Source organism: Lemur catta, chromosome 15 (assembly GCF_020740605.2).
Source record: "Lemur catta isolate mLemCat1 chromosome 15, mLemCat1.pri, whole genome shotgun sequence".
Lineage (NCBI taxonomy): Eukaryota > Metazoa > Chordata > Mammalia > Primates > Lemuridae > Lemur > Lemur catta.
Genome location: NC_059142.1, coordinates 6,243,917 through 6,258,296, shown reverse-complemented (window position 1 = coordinate 6,258,296; position 14,380 = coordinate 6,243,917). Strand labels below are relative to the sequence as shown.

The 14,380-nt window shown below is 47.9% G+C and overlaps 1 protein-coding gene across 2 annotated transcripts in view; it reads left to right on the top strand.

Annotated features, from left to right (window-relative positions):
- The window catches only part of SHMT1 (serine hydroxymethyltransferase 1), a 28,056-nt gene that overhangs the window by 12,222 nt on the left and 1,454 nt on the right, over nucleotides 1-14,380 (top strand). For both annotated transcript variants that reach the window (XM_045526913.1, XM_045526914.1), the window contains exons 4-9: nucleotides 1,436-1,551; nucleotides 1,925-2,085; nucleotides 7,561-7,642; nucleotides 8,140-8,352; nucleotides 10,321-10,437; nucleotides 12,006-12,128. In XM_045526913.1, coding sequence (XP_045382869.1) covers nucleotides 1,436-1,551; nucleotides 1,925-2,085; nucleotides 7,561-7,642; nucleotides 8,140-8,352; nucleotides 10,321-10,437; nucleotides 12,006-12,128 — 812 coding nt within the window. The remainder of the gene's footprint in view (nucleotides 1-1,435; nucleotides 1,552-1,924; nucleotides 2,086-7,560; nucleotides 7,643-8,139; nucleotides 8,353-10,320; nucleotides 10,438-12,005; nucleotides 12,129-14,380) is intronic.

Here is a 14,380-nt window from a genome sequence, read left to right as displayed (position 1 = left end):
GAGAAATGGGAGTTGTTTAATGGGTATAGAGTTTCAGTTGTGAAAGATGAAAAGTACTGGAGATCTGTTATGTAACAATGTGTGCATTGAAGTGGTCTCCAACTTATGATGATCCGATTTATAGTTTTTCAACTGTACGATGGTGCAAAAATGACATGCATTCAGCATAAACCATATTTCAAGTACTCATACAATCATTCTGTTTTTCAGTACAGGATTAATTACTTGAGATATTCAACACTTTATTATAAAATAGGCTTTGTGTTAGATGGATTTACCTCACTAGAGGCTAATGTTTATCATTCTGAGAATGTTTAAGGTAGGCCAGGCTAAATTATGATGTTTGTTAGGCTAGGTGTATTAACTGCATTTTTGATTTAAGATTTTTTTTTTTTAATTTTTAGAGACATGGCCTTGCTCTGCCCAGGCTGGATGCAATGGCTCGATCTTAGTTCACTGCAGCCTTGAACTCCTAGGCTCAGGTGATCCTCCCGTCTCAGACAAGTGTGTGCCACCACACCCCGCTAATTTTTAAATTGTTCATAGAGACGGGTATCTCACTATGTTGCCCAGGCTGCTCCTGAACTCCTGGCCTCAAGCTATCCTCCCATCTTGGCCTCCAAATTGCTGGGATTATAGACATAAGGTACCTTGCCTAGCCCAAGTTATGACATTTTCAATTTATGATGGGCTTATTGGAACACAACCCCATCATAAATTGAGGAGCATCTGTACTTAACACTATTGGACTGTGCACCAAAAAATGGTTAAGGTGGTAAATTTTATGTTTTTTTACCACAATAAAAAAATATATATTTATATTTTAATTTTTAAAGCTTTTTGTGACCATAAGATTTAAGAGTTAAAAATTACTAGCTTGAGTTATTATTAGTATGCAGATAATCAAAAACATAAATATATGATAAATTTTGATATGTAATTAAATGAAAACAAAATTTTATTAGGAATGCAAAAAAATCAAAAAACAACTCTCCAATCCTTCCCCGGCCCTGACAACAACCTCTACTTTTTGTCTCTATGAATTTGATTACTCTACATCCCTCATTTAAGTGGAATTATGCAGGCTTTGTGTTTTTGTAACTGGTTTATTTCACCTAGCATAATGGTTTCAGGGTTCATCCCTATTGTAGCACGTCACAGGATTTCATTCCGTTTCAAGGCTGGAAACCCCCTCTTTTCATAGATGAGATAGTTGCTCAAAGTCCCACAGCTGGTTTGGTCTCCTGACTCAATTCCAGAGGTGTTGATGGAAAAACTGATCATGTTGAGTTCAGCCTCCACACTCTAACAAGTTCTTTTCATTATTTCCCTCCACTTGTGTTCCACTGTCTCATCCCTGAGCTTCTTTGGCCTCTATGAAGCACAGAGTTTCAGGGGCCAGAGTGAATTTAAGTCTCCTGCTCTCCTTCCACAGATACTACGGTGGGACTGAGTTTATCGACGAGCTGGAGACACTCTGTCAGAAGCGAGCGCTGCAGGCCTATAATCTGGACCCACGGTGCTGGGGAGTCAATGTCCAGCCCTACTCAGGTGATTGCCAAGTCCAGACCCCTTTATGCCTGTCTCCCTAGGCTGATGTGCACCAAGAAGAGTTTTAACAAGGACTGCCTATAAATAAAGGTCAAGATAAGCCATGCCCTCCTGGGCACATGCGTCCTTCTCCATTTCTCTGGGGCTCCCAGCTCTGCGCCCTCCTGGGCAGTGCCCAATTGTCTCTGAACTCCCCCTACACCTACTCTTGAATGGACTGGTGCAAGGGCACCTCCTGGGGCTCAGAGAAGGCACGAGGATGGCCAGGCCTGTTCTCTCCATTCCTGGGTGGACACCTAGTGGCCAAGTTCTCGGGTGCTGCTTGGTGCCTCAGGTAGAAATCATCGTATCTCTTTTGGTCTACCTGTTTCAGGCTCCCCTGCAAATTTTGCAGTGTACACTGCCCTGGTGGAACCCCATGGGCGCATCATGGGCCTGGACCTGCCTGATGGGGGCCACCTGACCCATGGGTTCATGACAGACAAGAAGAAAATCTCTGCCACATCCATCTTCTTTGAATCAATGCCCTATAAGGTAAGAGAATGTCTCTCTATATAGCCGTCATTTCCTCAGAAAACCTCCAATGTTTGGCCGCACCTGTAAGGATAAGTATAGTGGTTTTGTTCATGTGGCACTACAGGAAGTCCCTGCTTTGTACCATTTTTCATTTCCCTGCTCTGGGGACTCCTCGGGCTTTCAGGACCTGCTGGGGACATCTGGGCTGGAGATAAGTGTCTGAGCTGAGGCTGCAGGGAGAGGAGGCAACTACTGGGAAGGGCTCAGATGCAGCAAGGGTGGTGGCCACCCCAGATCCATGGGGGCAGCAACCACTGGGGAATAACAACTCCCAGCAGCAGGTCAGCCACAGCTGGACCCCCAGCAGCAGCTACCAATTCAGCAGCTCTACCCTCACCTTGTGACATCACTGCTGGGAACCCTTGTGAGCCAGCAGCTGCAAGGACGCAGGAGCTACAGGTAACATCAACATCCCTGGCCCCAGCACCGATACTTGCAGCGCCACCATGAATAGCCACAGACCTCCACAGCCGAGTTAGAGCCAGCTCCTGCCTGTAGATGGTGGCTATAATGGGTGCCAACAGTCCTCAACTTACAGTGGTTGGACTTACTATTTTTCCACTTTATGATGATGCAAAAGCGATACACATTCAGTAGAAACCGTACCTTGAGTCCCCATGCAACCATTGTTTTTTTCACTTCCAGTACAGTATTCAATAAGTTACATGAGATATTCAACACTTTATCATAAAATGGACTTTTGTGTTAGATAGATTTGCCCAACTGCAGGCTAATGTAAGTATTTCAAACATGTTTAAGACAGGCCAGGCTAACCTGTGATGCTCAGTAGGTTAGGTGTATTAAATGCATTTTCAACTTACAATGTTTTCGACTTAATGATATTTTCAGCTTGCGATGGGTTTTTTGGGATGTAGTCCCATCATAGATCAAGAAGCATCTGTATGGCTCAACCCCTACACCCGATCACCACCCCACTGCCCAGACTTGTCCTCAGCCAGCTGAAGCCAGTATAGCAGTGTGCCCAGGAGCGGAACCAGCACCATCAGAACCAGTGCCCAGGGATGCCAGTAGGGTGTGCAGGGCCCCAAGCAAATATTTGTTTTGTGGGAGACCCTATGTATATAAACGATTTGGTCAAAAAATGCACAGAAGATGTGTAGGCTCATGTGAGGCATGGTGATTTATCTATATAGGTGAAGGATGATGGGCGGGAAAGAGGTAACTTGCTTATTCTTTTATTGTCCAGTGTTGGTGATTCTTCTGAATGTCCAGAAACCACCTTTTCATGTTCTTTGTTGTCCTATGTGCCATTCCTGGTTAGCTTTGTATTTGTTACCTTGATAAAAAGGTAGTCGTGCATTTTTATGTTTGGCTAAACATCAGACACATTTTATTCTCTTAAGGAAATCAAACCAGCATCCTTTTTGGCATTCCGTGGTCTTTGTTGTGTGTTGTTGATTCTGTGTTTACTCAGCCTTTGTCTCAATTATAGTGATTTCCCATGTGCTCTTTTGTGCAAGTGGACTTTCATTTCTTCTCATGGACGGCCTAGGTGTTTCTAGTCACAGCTCTCCTCATTGGCCAAGGCTGGCCTTGAAGATGGATTTTTTTTTTTTTTTTTTGAGACAGAGTCTCACTCTGTTGTCCGGGCTAGAGTGCTGTGGCGTCAGTCTAGCTAACAGCAACCTCAAACTCCTGGGCTCAAGCAATCCTCCTGTCTCGCCTCCCGAGTAGCTGGGACTACAGGCATGCGCCACCATGCCCAACAAATTTTTTCTATATATTTTTAGTTGTCCAGCTGATTTCTTTCTATATTTTTTTTTTAGTAGAGACGGGGTCTTACTCTTGCTCAGGCTGGTCTCGAACTCCTGAGCTCAAGCAATCCTCCCACCTCACCCTCCCAGAGTGCTAGGATTATAGGCGTGAGCCACCGCACTTGGCCAAAGATGGATTTTGAAACTTGGGACAGTAGTAACAAGATACTTTGTATTTGGACTTAGAACATAAAAGCCAGTTTCTACACTTTTTTCATCACAGACTTGTGGCAAAGAGTGTTTTCTGACTAGCTGTCTAGAGCCTTAGGTGAGGCCTTGGGCAGCCTTACTCATGCTTTTCAGGCCAGTGTCCTCTATTCCTGAGGAGCCTGTTCCAGGCATTTGGAAGCTCAGTCCTGTGCCCATTTCCCTCTGGCCACCCCCATCTTTGATGTGCACTGTGCAGGCTGCAGCCCTGTGGGCGCAGTGGGGGGTGGGGCCTGGGACCCTGGGCAGTTTATACAGCAGGAGGCACAGCTCACCCACTGCAGGGGTGCAGTGGGCACCGCCTTCTGTGGGCAGGAGGAGGAGACAGACCGGATTGGCTGGATGAGCCATTCCTGATTAGTTTCATATTAACCAGGCTGTGGGGTTGGTCAGGGGGCCTCCCAGGGCCACCCATCCATCTCTGCCTTCAGCCCCTACCACACCCACACAGAGCCAGACATTCATTTTTCTCTGTGGAGCAGCAGTGACACCGCTCTTCTGTTTTGTATCCAGTCCTCCCTGCGTCCCTGCTCCCAGCTTGTCCTCTGTGACTAGAGAATTTCTCCCCTTCCCTGGTCCTAAGTCACTGAGGGGGACTCCTTTCCTCTCTGGAGGCCTCTGCACTGCTCTGACCCCTTCCCCGCAGTTTGTTATAAATGCCTGTGAATTCTTCCAGGAATTGTTCATTGTCTCATTTTCAAGATTTAAAAAAACAAGAAAAACTTTTAAAACCCCAACAAGTTTAAAAAGCAAAATGTGGAAGAGAGCAACACAAATTTTTTTTTTTGCAATTACGGCTTTTAAAAAAAATGTTTAGAATTACATGCATTTTTTTTACTGGGAGTCAGTTGTTGATATTTTATCGGGATAGCAGTTTCTTTGCCAAGTTCACACCCTTGAGGCAAAACACACAAAACAGAACTTTCAACCTGACTCTCTAGCTGAGGCCTCGGTTCCTGTAACCTTGCACGCATGCTTCTGTAATTGTGTTGGACTGTAAGTGCCTTTTTTATTTGGAAAGACTACCAGACCGGAAACCTTTCACTGCAGGTGTGCTGGTAGTTGCTGGTGGAACCAAGTGGATGAGGGAGGAGGATTGGGGGTAGTGGTTTTGGGACAGGAAGTTTCTCTCCCTACCTGCTTCCCAGAGGCCTCCCACATCCCAGACCCCAAAGTTTTCCCTGCGATGCTCTGCTTTGGTCATGTTTACTTCCGCTTGACCTGTTTCAGAGCTTTAATAAACTGAACTTTCTAGGAAATGTGTTGCTAAAAAAAAATTATTTTACATTTAATATTTAGATCTGCTGTCCATCTGGAATTGATGTCTTTCTTTTTTAAATTAATTTATTTTTTTGTTTGAGATGGGGTCTCCCTCCATTGCACAGGCTAGAGTGCACTGGTGTCATCATAGCTCACTGTAACCTCAAACTCCTAGGCTCAAGTAATCCTGCCTCAGCCTCCCGAGTAGCTGGGACTACAGGTGGATGCCACCACACCAGGCTAATTTTTCTATTTTTAGTAGAGACGGGATCTCACTCTTGCTCAAAATCGTCTGGAACTCCTGACCTCAAGCGATCCTCCCACCTCAGCCTCCCAAAGTACTAGGATTACAGGTGTGAGCCACCACGCCCAGGCTAATTTTATTTTTTGATAAATTATATATAATTGTGGCATGCACAGTAATGTTACGACGTATGTATACTGTGTGGAATGATTAAATCAAGCTAGTTAATATATCCTTTCCTTAAATACTTATCATTTATTCCTCCTAACTGTAACTTTGCCCTTTGCTCAGTATCTCCCCATTCCTACCTCCCACCCCTGGCCACCATTCTATTTTCATCTTCTGTGAGTTTGATTGTTTTAGATTCTAGTTATAAGTGAGATCATGCAGTACTTGTCTTTCTGTGCGTGACATATTTTACTTAACATAATGCCCTCCAGGTTTACCCATGTTGTTGCAAGTGGCAGAATTTGTTCTTTTTTCAGGCTGAATAGTATTCCACTGTGTCTATATACCACATTTTCTTTATCCATTTATCCATTGATGGACACTCAGGCTGTTTCCGTACCTTGGCTGCCATGAATATTGCTGCAGTGAACATCGTAGTGCAGCTGTCTCTTCAACAGACTTTTGCGTTCCTAGGCTGTGTGCCCAGAAGTGGGATCGCTGGGTCTGGAGTTGATCTCTGTGTGTGGAGTAAGGCGTCTGGATCACATTTTTGTCCATATGGATATCCAGTGACTTGGTGCCATTTATTGGAAAGGCCATCCTCTCCCCATAGCACTGCGGTGTCACCATTATCATCCATGTGATAACCTATATCATGAGGGTTCTGTTTATAGGCTCTCTGTGTTCCATCAGTTAGATTGTTTGCCCTTTCACAAATGCTTGCTGCCTTAATTACCATAACTTTTCAAGTTTTTTAAAATTTCTCTTAATAGGCCAGGCATGGTGGCTCACGCCTGTAATCCTAGCACTCTGGGAGGCCGAGGCAGGTGGATCATTTGAGCTCAGGAGTTCAAGACCAGCCCAAGCAAGAGTGAGACCCCTGTCTGTACTAAAAAAATAGAAGGAAATTAGCTGGACAACTGAAAATATATAGAAAAAAATTAGCTGGGCATGGTGACGCATGCCTGTAGTCCCAGCTACTCAGGAAGTTGAGACAGTAGGATTGCTTAAGGTTGCTGTGAACTGGGCTGATGCCACGGCACTCTAGTCCGGGCAATAGAGTAAGACTGTCTCAAAAAAAAAAAAATTTCTCTTAATAATGTTTTGGTAGAGGTCTTGTACATCTTTCATTGGATATTTTATGGTTTTTGATATAATGATATTATTAAAATTTCATTTTCTATTTTCTTTTTGCTTATATACACATATATAATTGATTTTTGTTTTTCAATGCTGTATCCAATGACCTTGCTGAATTCACCTAGTTCTAAAGTTTGCCTCTAGAGTCTTGTAGCTTTTCTAGCTATACAATCATGTTGTCTATGAGTAATGTCAGCTTTTAAAATTTCTTCTTTCTTTATCCTTAGCCTTTTATTTCTTTTTCTTGCCTCATTATACTTGGAATAGAAGTGGTATTAGCAGACATTTTTGTCTCATTCCTGAAGGTACCGTGTTTTAGTCTGCGTTGTGTGGTGTCTGTTTATTGCATCTATTTCATTCTGCAGGGGATTTTTGGTTCCTTCTCATGAAAGGGCATTGCCCCAGAGACAGGGTTCACTCTTCCCCCTGGGACTCCTCAGGGTCTTGTGGGTCTTGAGCAATACTTGGTCATCTATACCACTTGTGTAAGCTGAGTACACCAGTAGCCTTTCTCACCCTCAAGTCCTCATCAGGGACATCTTTCCTCTTGTCCTGGCGGGTGGAGTGAGCTCAAGTGGGAGGGCAGGAGGCACAGTTTGCTAGAGGAAGTAGCCTGAGTGACTCCCTGACATCCCGCAGGTGAACCCAGACACTGGCTACATCAACTATGACCAGCTGGAGGAGAACGCCCGCCTCTTCCACCCAAAGCTGATCATCGCAGGTGATGGGCGGGTGGAAGGTGACCTTGTTCATCAGCAGTGCCCTTGCCTGTTACAGAATGACGTGTAAAGATATTCTTGCCCTGACATAGCTGACTGCTAGTTTCTGCCTTGGATAGCTGAGTTTCTTGGGTCAGAGTGGATTCTTTTCCTTCAGGGCACCGGTCTGTTTGCCACCGTTAGTGTTATGTGGAATAAGATCTGAGACTGTTCTCACGGAAGCATAGAAATGTCGATCCCTGATTGATTGGGCTGGTAATGATAGTGGGGGCCATCCCAACCACCATGATACTGAAGAGGCAGATCCAGAGAGGCTGCCTTTAGCACAAAGATGTTTTTCTAGGACATTCTCCATTTCTGTTCTCAGAGATTTTAAGGGGACAAATCTCTAGGCTTTCCCATGTGCATAGCCAGACGCCACTTGGCAGATTTGCATTGAAGCCAACTCAGCTGGTCTGTGTACATCTCTGACTCGACTGTGTCACCTTTCCTATCTCAGGAACCAGCTGCTACTCCCGAAACCTGGACTACGCACGTTTGCGGAAGATTGCAGATGAGAATGGGGCGTATCTCATGGCGGATATGGCACACATCAGTGGGCTGGTGGCGGCTGGTGTGGTGCCGTCCCCTTTTGAACACTGCCACGTGGTGACCACCACAACCCACAAGACCTTGAGAGGCTGCCGAGCTGGCATGATCTACTACAGGAGAGGTTTGCTCCTGAGTGTTGGGTACCGACGGGAACCGTGGTTTACATTTCTCCTGCAGAGGTTCAGATCCCGTTGAGGGAGCTGGGAACAACTCTGACCTGGGAGCCATTGAAAATGTTAGGACGCCAGTGCTTTAGAGAGCTGCTTAGGAAGGAGCAGTGGCAGGCTTTACAGAAAGGATCTAGAAGGAAGCCCTGAGCCACAGCTCTTGCTTCATTCCTGTATGTTCAGGTCCTAGGAAGGCAGCCAGGGGATTAGCAGCTGCTTTGTGTTGGAATGGTGCTGGTTGCCAGTGGCCTTTTGCACAACTTATCCTCTCCTGAAGAGCAGGTGTCTGAGGGAAAGGAAGGTGTGCATGGCTGGCTGGGGGTTACTGGGAGGCCTCACAATGCAGTATTGTTCGCGTGAACTTCCCTATTTCTCAAAGAGAAAGAATAAAAGTAATCAAACTGCAAGACACTGATACAGAAACCTTAATACAAATTTAGACGTTTTTGTGAGAAATTTCTCTTTTCAGTACTTACAGCCCACCCCTAGGCAGTCCCCTTGTTTTTTTTTTTTTTTTTTTTTTTTTTTTGAGACAGAGTCTTGCTCTGTTGCCCAGGCTAGAGTGCCGTGGCGTCAGCCTAGCTCACAGCAACCTCAAACTCCTGGGCTCAAGCAATCCTTCTGCCTCAGCCTCCCGAGTAGCTGGGCCTACAGGCATGCGCCACCATGCCCGACTAATTTTTTCTATATATTTTTAGTTGTCCAGCTAATTTCTTTCTATTTTTAGTAGAGACGGGGTCTTGCCCTTGCTCAGGCTGGTCTCAAACTCCTGAGCTCAGACGATCCATCCGCCTCGGCCTCCCAGAGTGCTAGGATTACAGGCGTGAGCCACCACGCCCGGCCTCCCCTTGTTTGGGATTCCCATACCTGGGAAAGCCCATTCGTGGTGCCATCTTCAGTCAGCCCATGGTGAGACCTGATGCATCACCCTTGCGTCAGCAGGGAAGCAGGCTGCTCAGGTGGCTGCAGTGCTCTCACCTCTGATGCAGGGGGTCCCTGTCCAGGCCCTGGCTGGGACTGGACGCAGCCATGTGCTCACACAGCTTCTCAGACCCTGTTGCCTCTGTGTTCTTCTGGGGACCTCTTTTAGCTGTGTTGATGTTTGTGAGGCAGGTGGCCATTCCCACCTGCCCAGGAGACGTTTGTGTTTCTCTGCTGGGTGTTGACCCAGTGCTAATGGACTCTGGAGCCAGAGTGTCAGAGCAAATCCTGGCTCTGTCGCACACCCGCTACCCACTGTGTGGTCCTGGGCTCACCACGTAACCTCTTTGTGCCTCATTTCCTCACCTGCAGGGTGATAATACACTACCTGTCCCTTTGGAGTGCTATTTTGAGCATTAAAGGAATTAATTTATCTAATGTGCTTAGAGTAGTTTTTGGCTCACAAGAAGCTGTATGTAAATACTAGTTGTTGCTGATTATTACTGAACAGCAGTTATTATTACTGATTATTAACTTTTTCTCAGAAAGGAACTTCATTCCCCATATATAGCCAAATGAGTACTGTCTCCTTCAAAGAGGTCATCTCAGAAACTTCAAGGAAATATGCCCAAGGCGTATTCTTTGTTAGTCTCAGTGGAGAAATTTCTGTCCTTTCATTTTTAAGGCCTTGTTATTATAGTCATGTTGTTAAGCAGAGATGCCATCAGAGGAGGCAGGTGTTCAGATGAGGTGCTGAGACAGCATTTCAGTCAGAGCCATACACTGTGTTCTTGTTCCCAAGAACAAGGACGCTGGTCCGCCCTCGGGAAGCAAGAGCCCCTCTGTCCAGTTGCAGCACAGGCCAGTTCTCCGCATCGCCAGGAGTACAGGCTGGGCGGGCACTTGACGCTCCCGTAGTCCCGCCAGTCTGGGTTTAAGCCCCAAAAGGGAGAAAATGGGACAGCCTGCAGGGGCCCATTCTGATGCTTTTCTTTGTCCAGGAGTGCACAGTGTGGATCCCAAGACTGGCAAGGAGATTCTATACAACCTGGAGTCACTCATCAACTCTGCCGTGTTCCCAGGCCTGCAGGGAGGGCCCCACAACCACGCCATTGCTGGTAAACCGTCATCTCCTGCCGTGCTCATCCGGGGCCCTAATTCCCATCTCCAAAAAGCAGGTTCCAGGACTTCCATGCTGGGGAGTCTACCAGAGCAGCACTCTCCAACCTGTTTGGCACCAGGGACCGTTTTTATGGAAGACAGTGTTTCCACAGACCAGGGGTGGAGGTGGGTGGGGAGGTGACGGTTCCAGGATGATTCAGGCGCATTACATTTATTGTGTACTTTATTTCTATTATTATTACAATATAATGTATAATGAAATAATTATACAATTCACCGTAGGTTGGAGACCCCTGGACTAGAGGACCGTTTTGTCCAGGAGATGCTAACAGAAGAAAAGGGAGACAGTTGAGATTGGTGTCAGGTGGGGACAGGAGGGAAGTGGTGTCCACTCCACATGTACGGCCACCTGGAGGGAAAGCTGGGTCAGGCCGGTTTGTAAAGTGTGTGGAGCCCTCTTTGAGAAACAGCAGGGAAGGAACCTGACAGCTACAGGAGGGCACAGCAAGGGTGAGGGAGATTAGTGTCTAGACCCCACAGGACGAGCCCCTCTCCCATGATGGGCGCCAGCCTGTGGGGGTGACCCTCCCTCTTAACATGGTGCCACACTGGTGACTCCACGGTCGAGTTCCATGAGCACCCCGCAGGCTCTTTTAGGATATTTGTGCCGATCTCAGGGTCATCCCACTGTCTACCAAGGTGCTCGGAATGAAGGTGTAACTTCTGGGTCAGGAGATACACGAGCAGTTCCAAAGAGGAAACAAGAAGGAGGGAGGTATCGGGGGTCCTCGTTCACGTGTTCTCTCCTTACACCTACACACTCAGCATCCATGTTTCAACTCTGGGATGCTGGGACCACCTGGTCCCCAGCCACTCTGGGCCCTTTCTGGTTGTTTCCGCAGCACTGATTGGAGGCTCTGTGCCGGGACTCAGGCCTGTGGATTTTGCATCCTCCTCCATTCTCCTTCAGATAACGAGTTCATTGACCTTAAGGAGCTCAGCAGCTCTGGAAGAATGTTTCCTAGTGTATGTTTGAGTGTCCCCAAAATGTACTGAGGTCTTAAACTATTCTGTGTACACTGGGGGAGTCATAGTGTATTGCCTGTATCCATTTTGCCTTTAAGCAGCCCTCAGGACTGAACGCAGGTACAGGGTAGAACAGGGCCACGCCTCCCATCTGGGCTCTGATCCGAGAGATCTGCCTAACTTGGGATCAAAGCATCAGCTGTTAGGGCAGCCAAGTAATCATTTTCACACATGAAGATTAAAAAGGACTGTCAAATCCATCTTGCTTAGGAAAAGCGTTGCGATGGTAATGTTATGAACTCTAAACTTCCATGAGAAAGGTTACCTCAAAAGCAGTTCCTCAGAGAGAAGAGGCTTCTTCAATAAAGGTCTGGAAGCCTACAATAAAGCCCAGTACTTGTAGGGGTTTTTTGGAGGAGAATGTAATAATGTCCTTTTGGTCACATTGAAAAGCATAGAAGTTTGGAAAGGAGTGATTTTTTTTGACTCATCTTTGCTTCTATCCCGCTTTCCTGACGCAGTGTCTCTCCCTGTCTAGGTGTTGCTGTGGCCTTGAAGCAAACCATGACTCCAGAATTTAAAGTCTATCAGCACCAGGTGGTGGCCAACTGCAGGGCTCTGTCTGAGGCCCTGAAGGAGCTGGGCTACAAAATTGTAACAGGTACAGGCACAAACGGTGCTCGGCAGCTGCTCTCCTCTTGGTCGCATTAAGCCTTGCTCCTTGGTTTGTCTGATGATCAGGATGTTGGCCCCATAGGGCAGTGGCCCTGGGCACTGCTGCCTTGACAGTGATGACCCAGGACCACCTTGGGAGGAGGTCGGCATCCCCTCAGAGCATGCCATGCCAGCTGCCCCCTCAGGTGGGCCACAGATGATTGGAATAGTAGCTGCCATGTGTCACCAGCGTGAGGACTGCACGTCCTCAGAACAGCTCTGCAGCAGGATACTCGAGGCTCACCTAAGAGAGGTTGGGCTGCAGCGGTCACAGCCCTGGTATGTGGCAGAGCCCAGACTTGATCCTGGCAGGACCAGCACCTTCCTCTACAGTGATACCTTGTGCTGTGCTTCGAAGGGTCTCCTCTTGCCCCGCTGAGGTGGGGCGTGGCAGGCCCTCCCCACTGGCCAGGAAGCCCCTCGGTTTGCTGCATGTTCCCGGGGAGCTGGCTTGCTGTGGCCGTGTTTGTGCGAATGCAGCCAGTCCTGGGCTGACTGACCGCAGGTGAGATGCACTTTCCAGGGGAGGCTGCTCGGCAGTGCTGTCCACCTTCCAGTCACAGCAGGTTTCCACAGGGGTGACACGTCTTCCTTGCAGGCAGTGCTCTCGATTATCCTGAGGAAGGGTGGCCGCGTTCCTAGGCTCACGAGGCTGCTGTATGTGCTAGCAGAGGCGTGGTCCAGGAACACAGGTCCTGGTATCTACAGACCTGGGTGCCTACTCCCTGCACCCTGCCCTTTGCCCTTTGTGTGGATCACAGGCCCCCGGTCTGAGGAGTGGGATTCCCACCAACCCCTGTGTCCATGAGTGGCAGAGCTGGCCAAGGCTAGCTGGGCAAGCGCCCTCTTCTCAGTAGTCCTGGCTGTACCTCTTTTATATTCTACTTCACTTCCTGTCTGTTCTTTCTCCTCCGTCTTCCACATCTTCACATAATGAAGCCCTACAAGTCCCAGTGTGGACTGTGACCTTCAGGGTCCCTTAGGTCACTGTTTCTCAAACTTGGATGTGCATGTGACCCCCTGGGATCCTGTTGCAATGCAGATTCTGACGCAGCAGGTCTGGGGTGGGAGCTGCACTTCTAAGCAGGCCCAGGTGATGTGGTTTGGGAACCACCCTTGGCATTGCGAGGGCTTAGGCCACAGTCATCTCCTGGTGGCCCCAGCGTTAGGACTCCCAGTGAGTCTAGGGAGAACACGTCTCCGCCTTCGCACACCCCCAGGTCTGCCCTCGCCCCGTGTCCATTGCTCCTGAGCTCCTGCTGCCGACCACTGCAGTACGTAATGGTTGTGAATACCTGCTTTGTGCCTGGTGCTGTGGCGAGTACCATGTCCAATATCTCATTTAAATCTCCTGACAGCCTTGGAATTATTGGTCGTTCTTTAACAAATGGGCATCTGAGGTTCCAAAATGTTGAGCTCCCTGACTAAAGCCACACAGCAAATTAAATGGACTCAGCCATGGGGCTCCAAAGCCAAGATACTGACTTAGTTCACCCATGTCTTTCACCTCATCTCTGCAACAACCCCAGTGGCAGAGGTGAGGACACTGTTGTTACCCCAGTCAGTACCCTGGTTTAATGAAGTTTCAAAGTGGAGGATCCGGGGGCTGCGGACAGGTCTAGAAAGCTCTGTTGGCCTCCCTACCTCATCTTCCCACTTTGGTACTCTGCTCAGCCTCATGGGACTTGGGATAAGATACACGACAGGCCAGCACAGTGTCTGGCACCTAACACGTGCTCAGTGAATGTGGTTGGTGCCCACTGATAACGGCCGGTTGAACACTGCCCACTACTCTGATGCTGCCGTAGAAGGAACCTTTCAGATCGACGTCAGAGACACTTGGGAAATTCCTAAGGAACTTTTCAGAGAAAACAGATGCCATGACCGGTCCAGACAAGCTGTCCCTTCCCCAGAGGAACTTCAGGCCCCCGCGTTGGCACCTGTCATGCTATCATGGAAGGGGGCAGCCTGTGCCGCAACAGCTGCTGGACGTTACCCGTCAATCTCACATCCCGCCTCAGTTACTCCTTTTGAAAGTTCTGTGTCCCTTATTTCACATTCTTAGGCTGGGGCACCTTCTCTTTGATGGGTGATCAGAATTCTAGGCCACACGGTGTGCTCACCTTTCTGCTCTGGCCTCCTGCACCCCTGCCCTCATTTCCTAGGTAAAGATTCCTTCACCCAGCATACAGTCAGCTT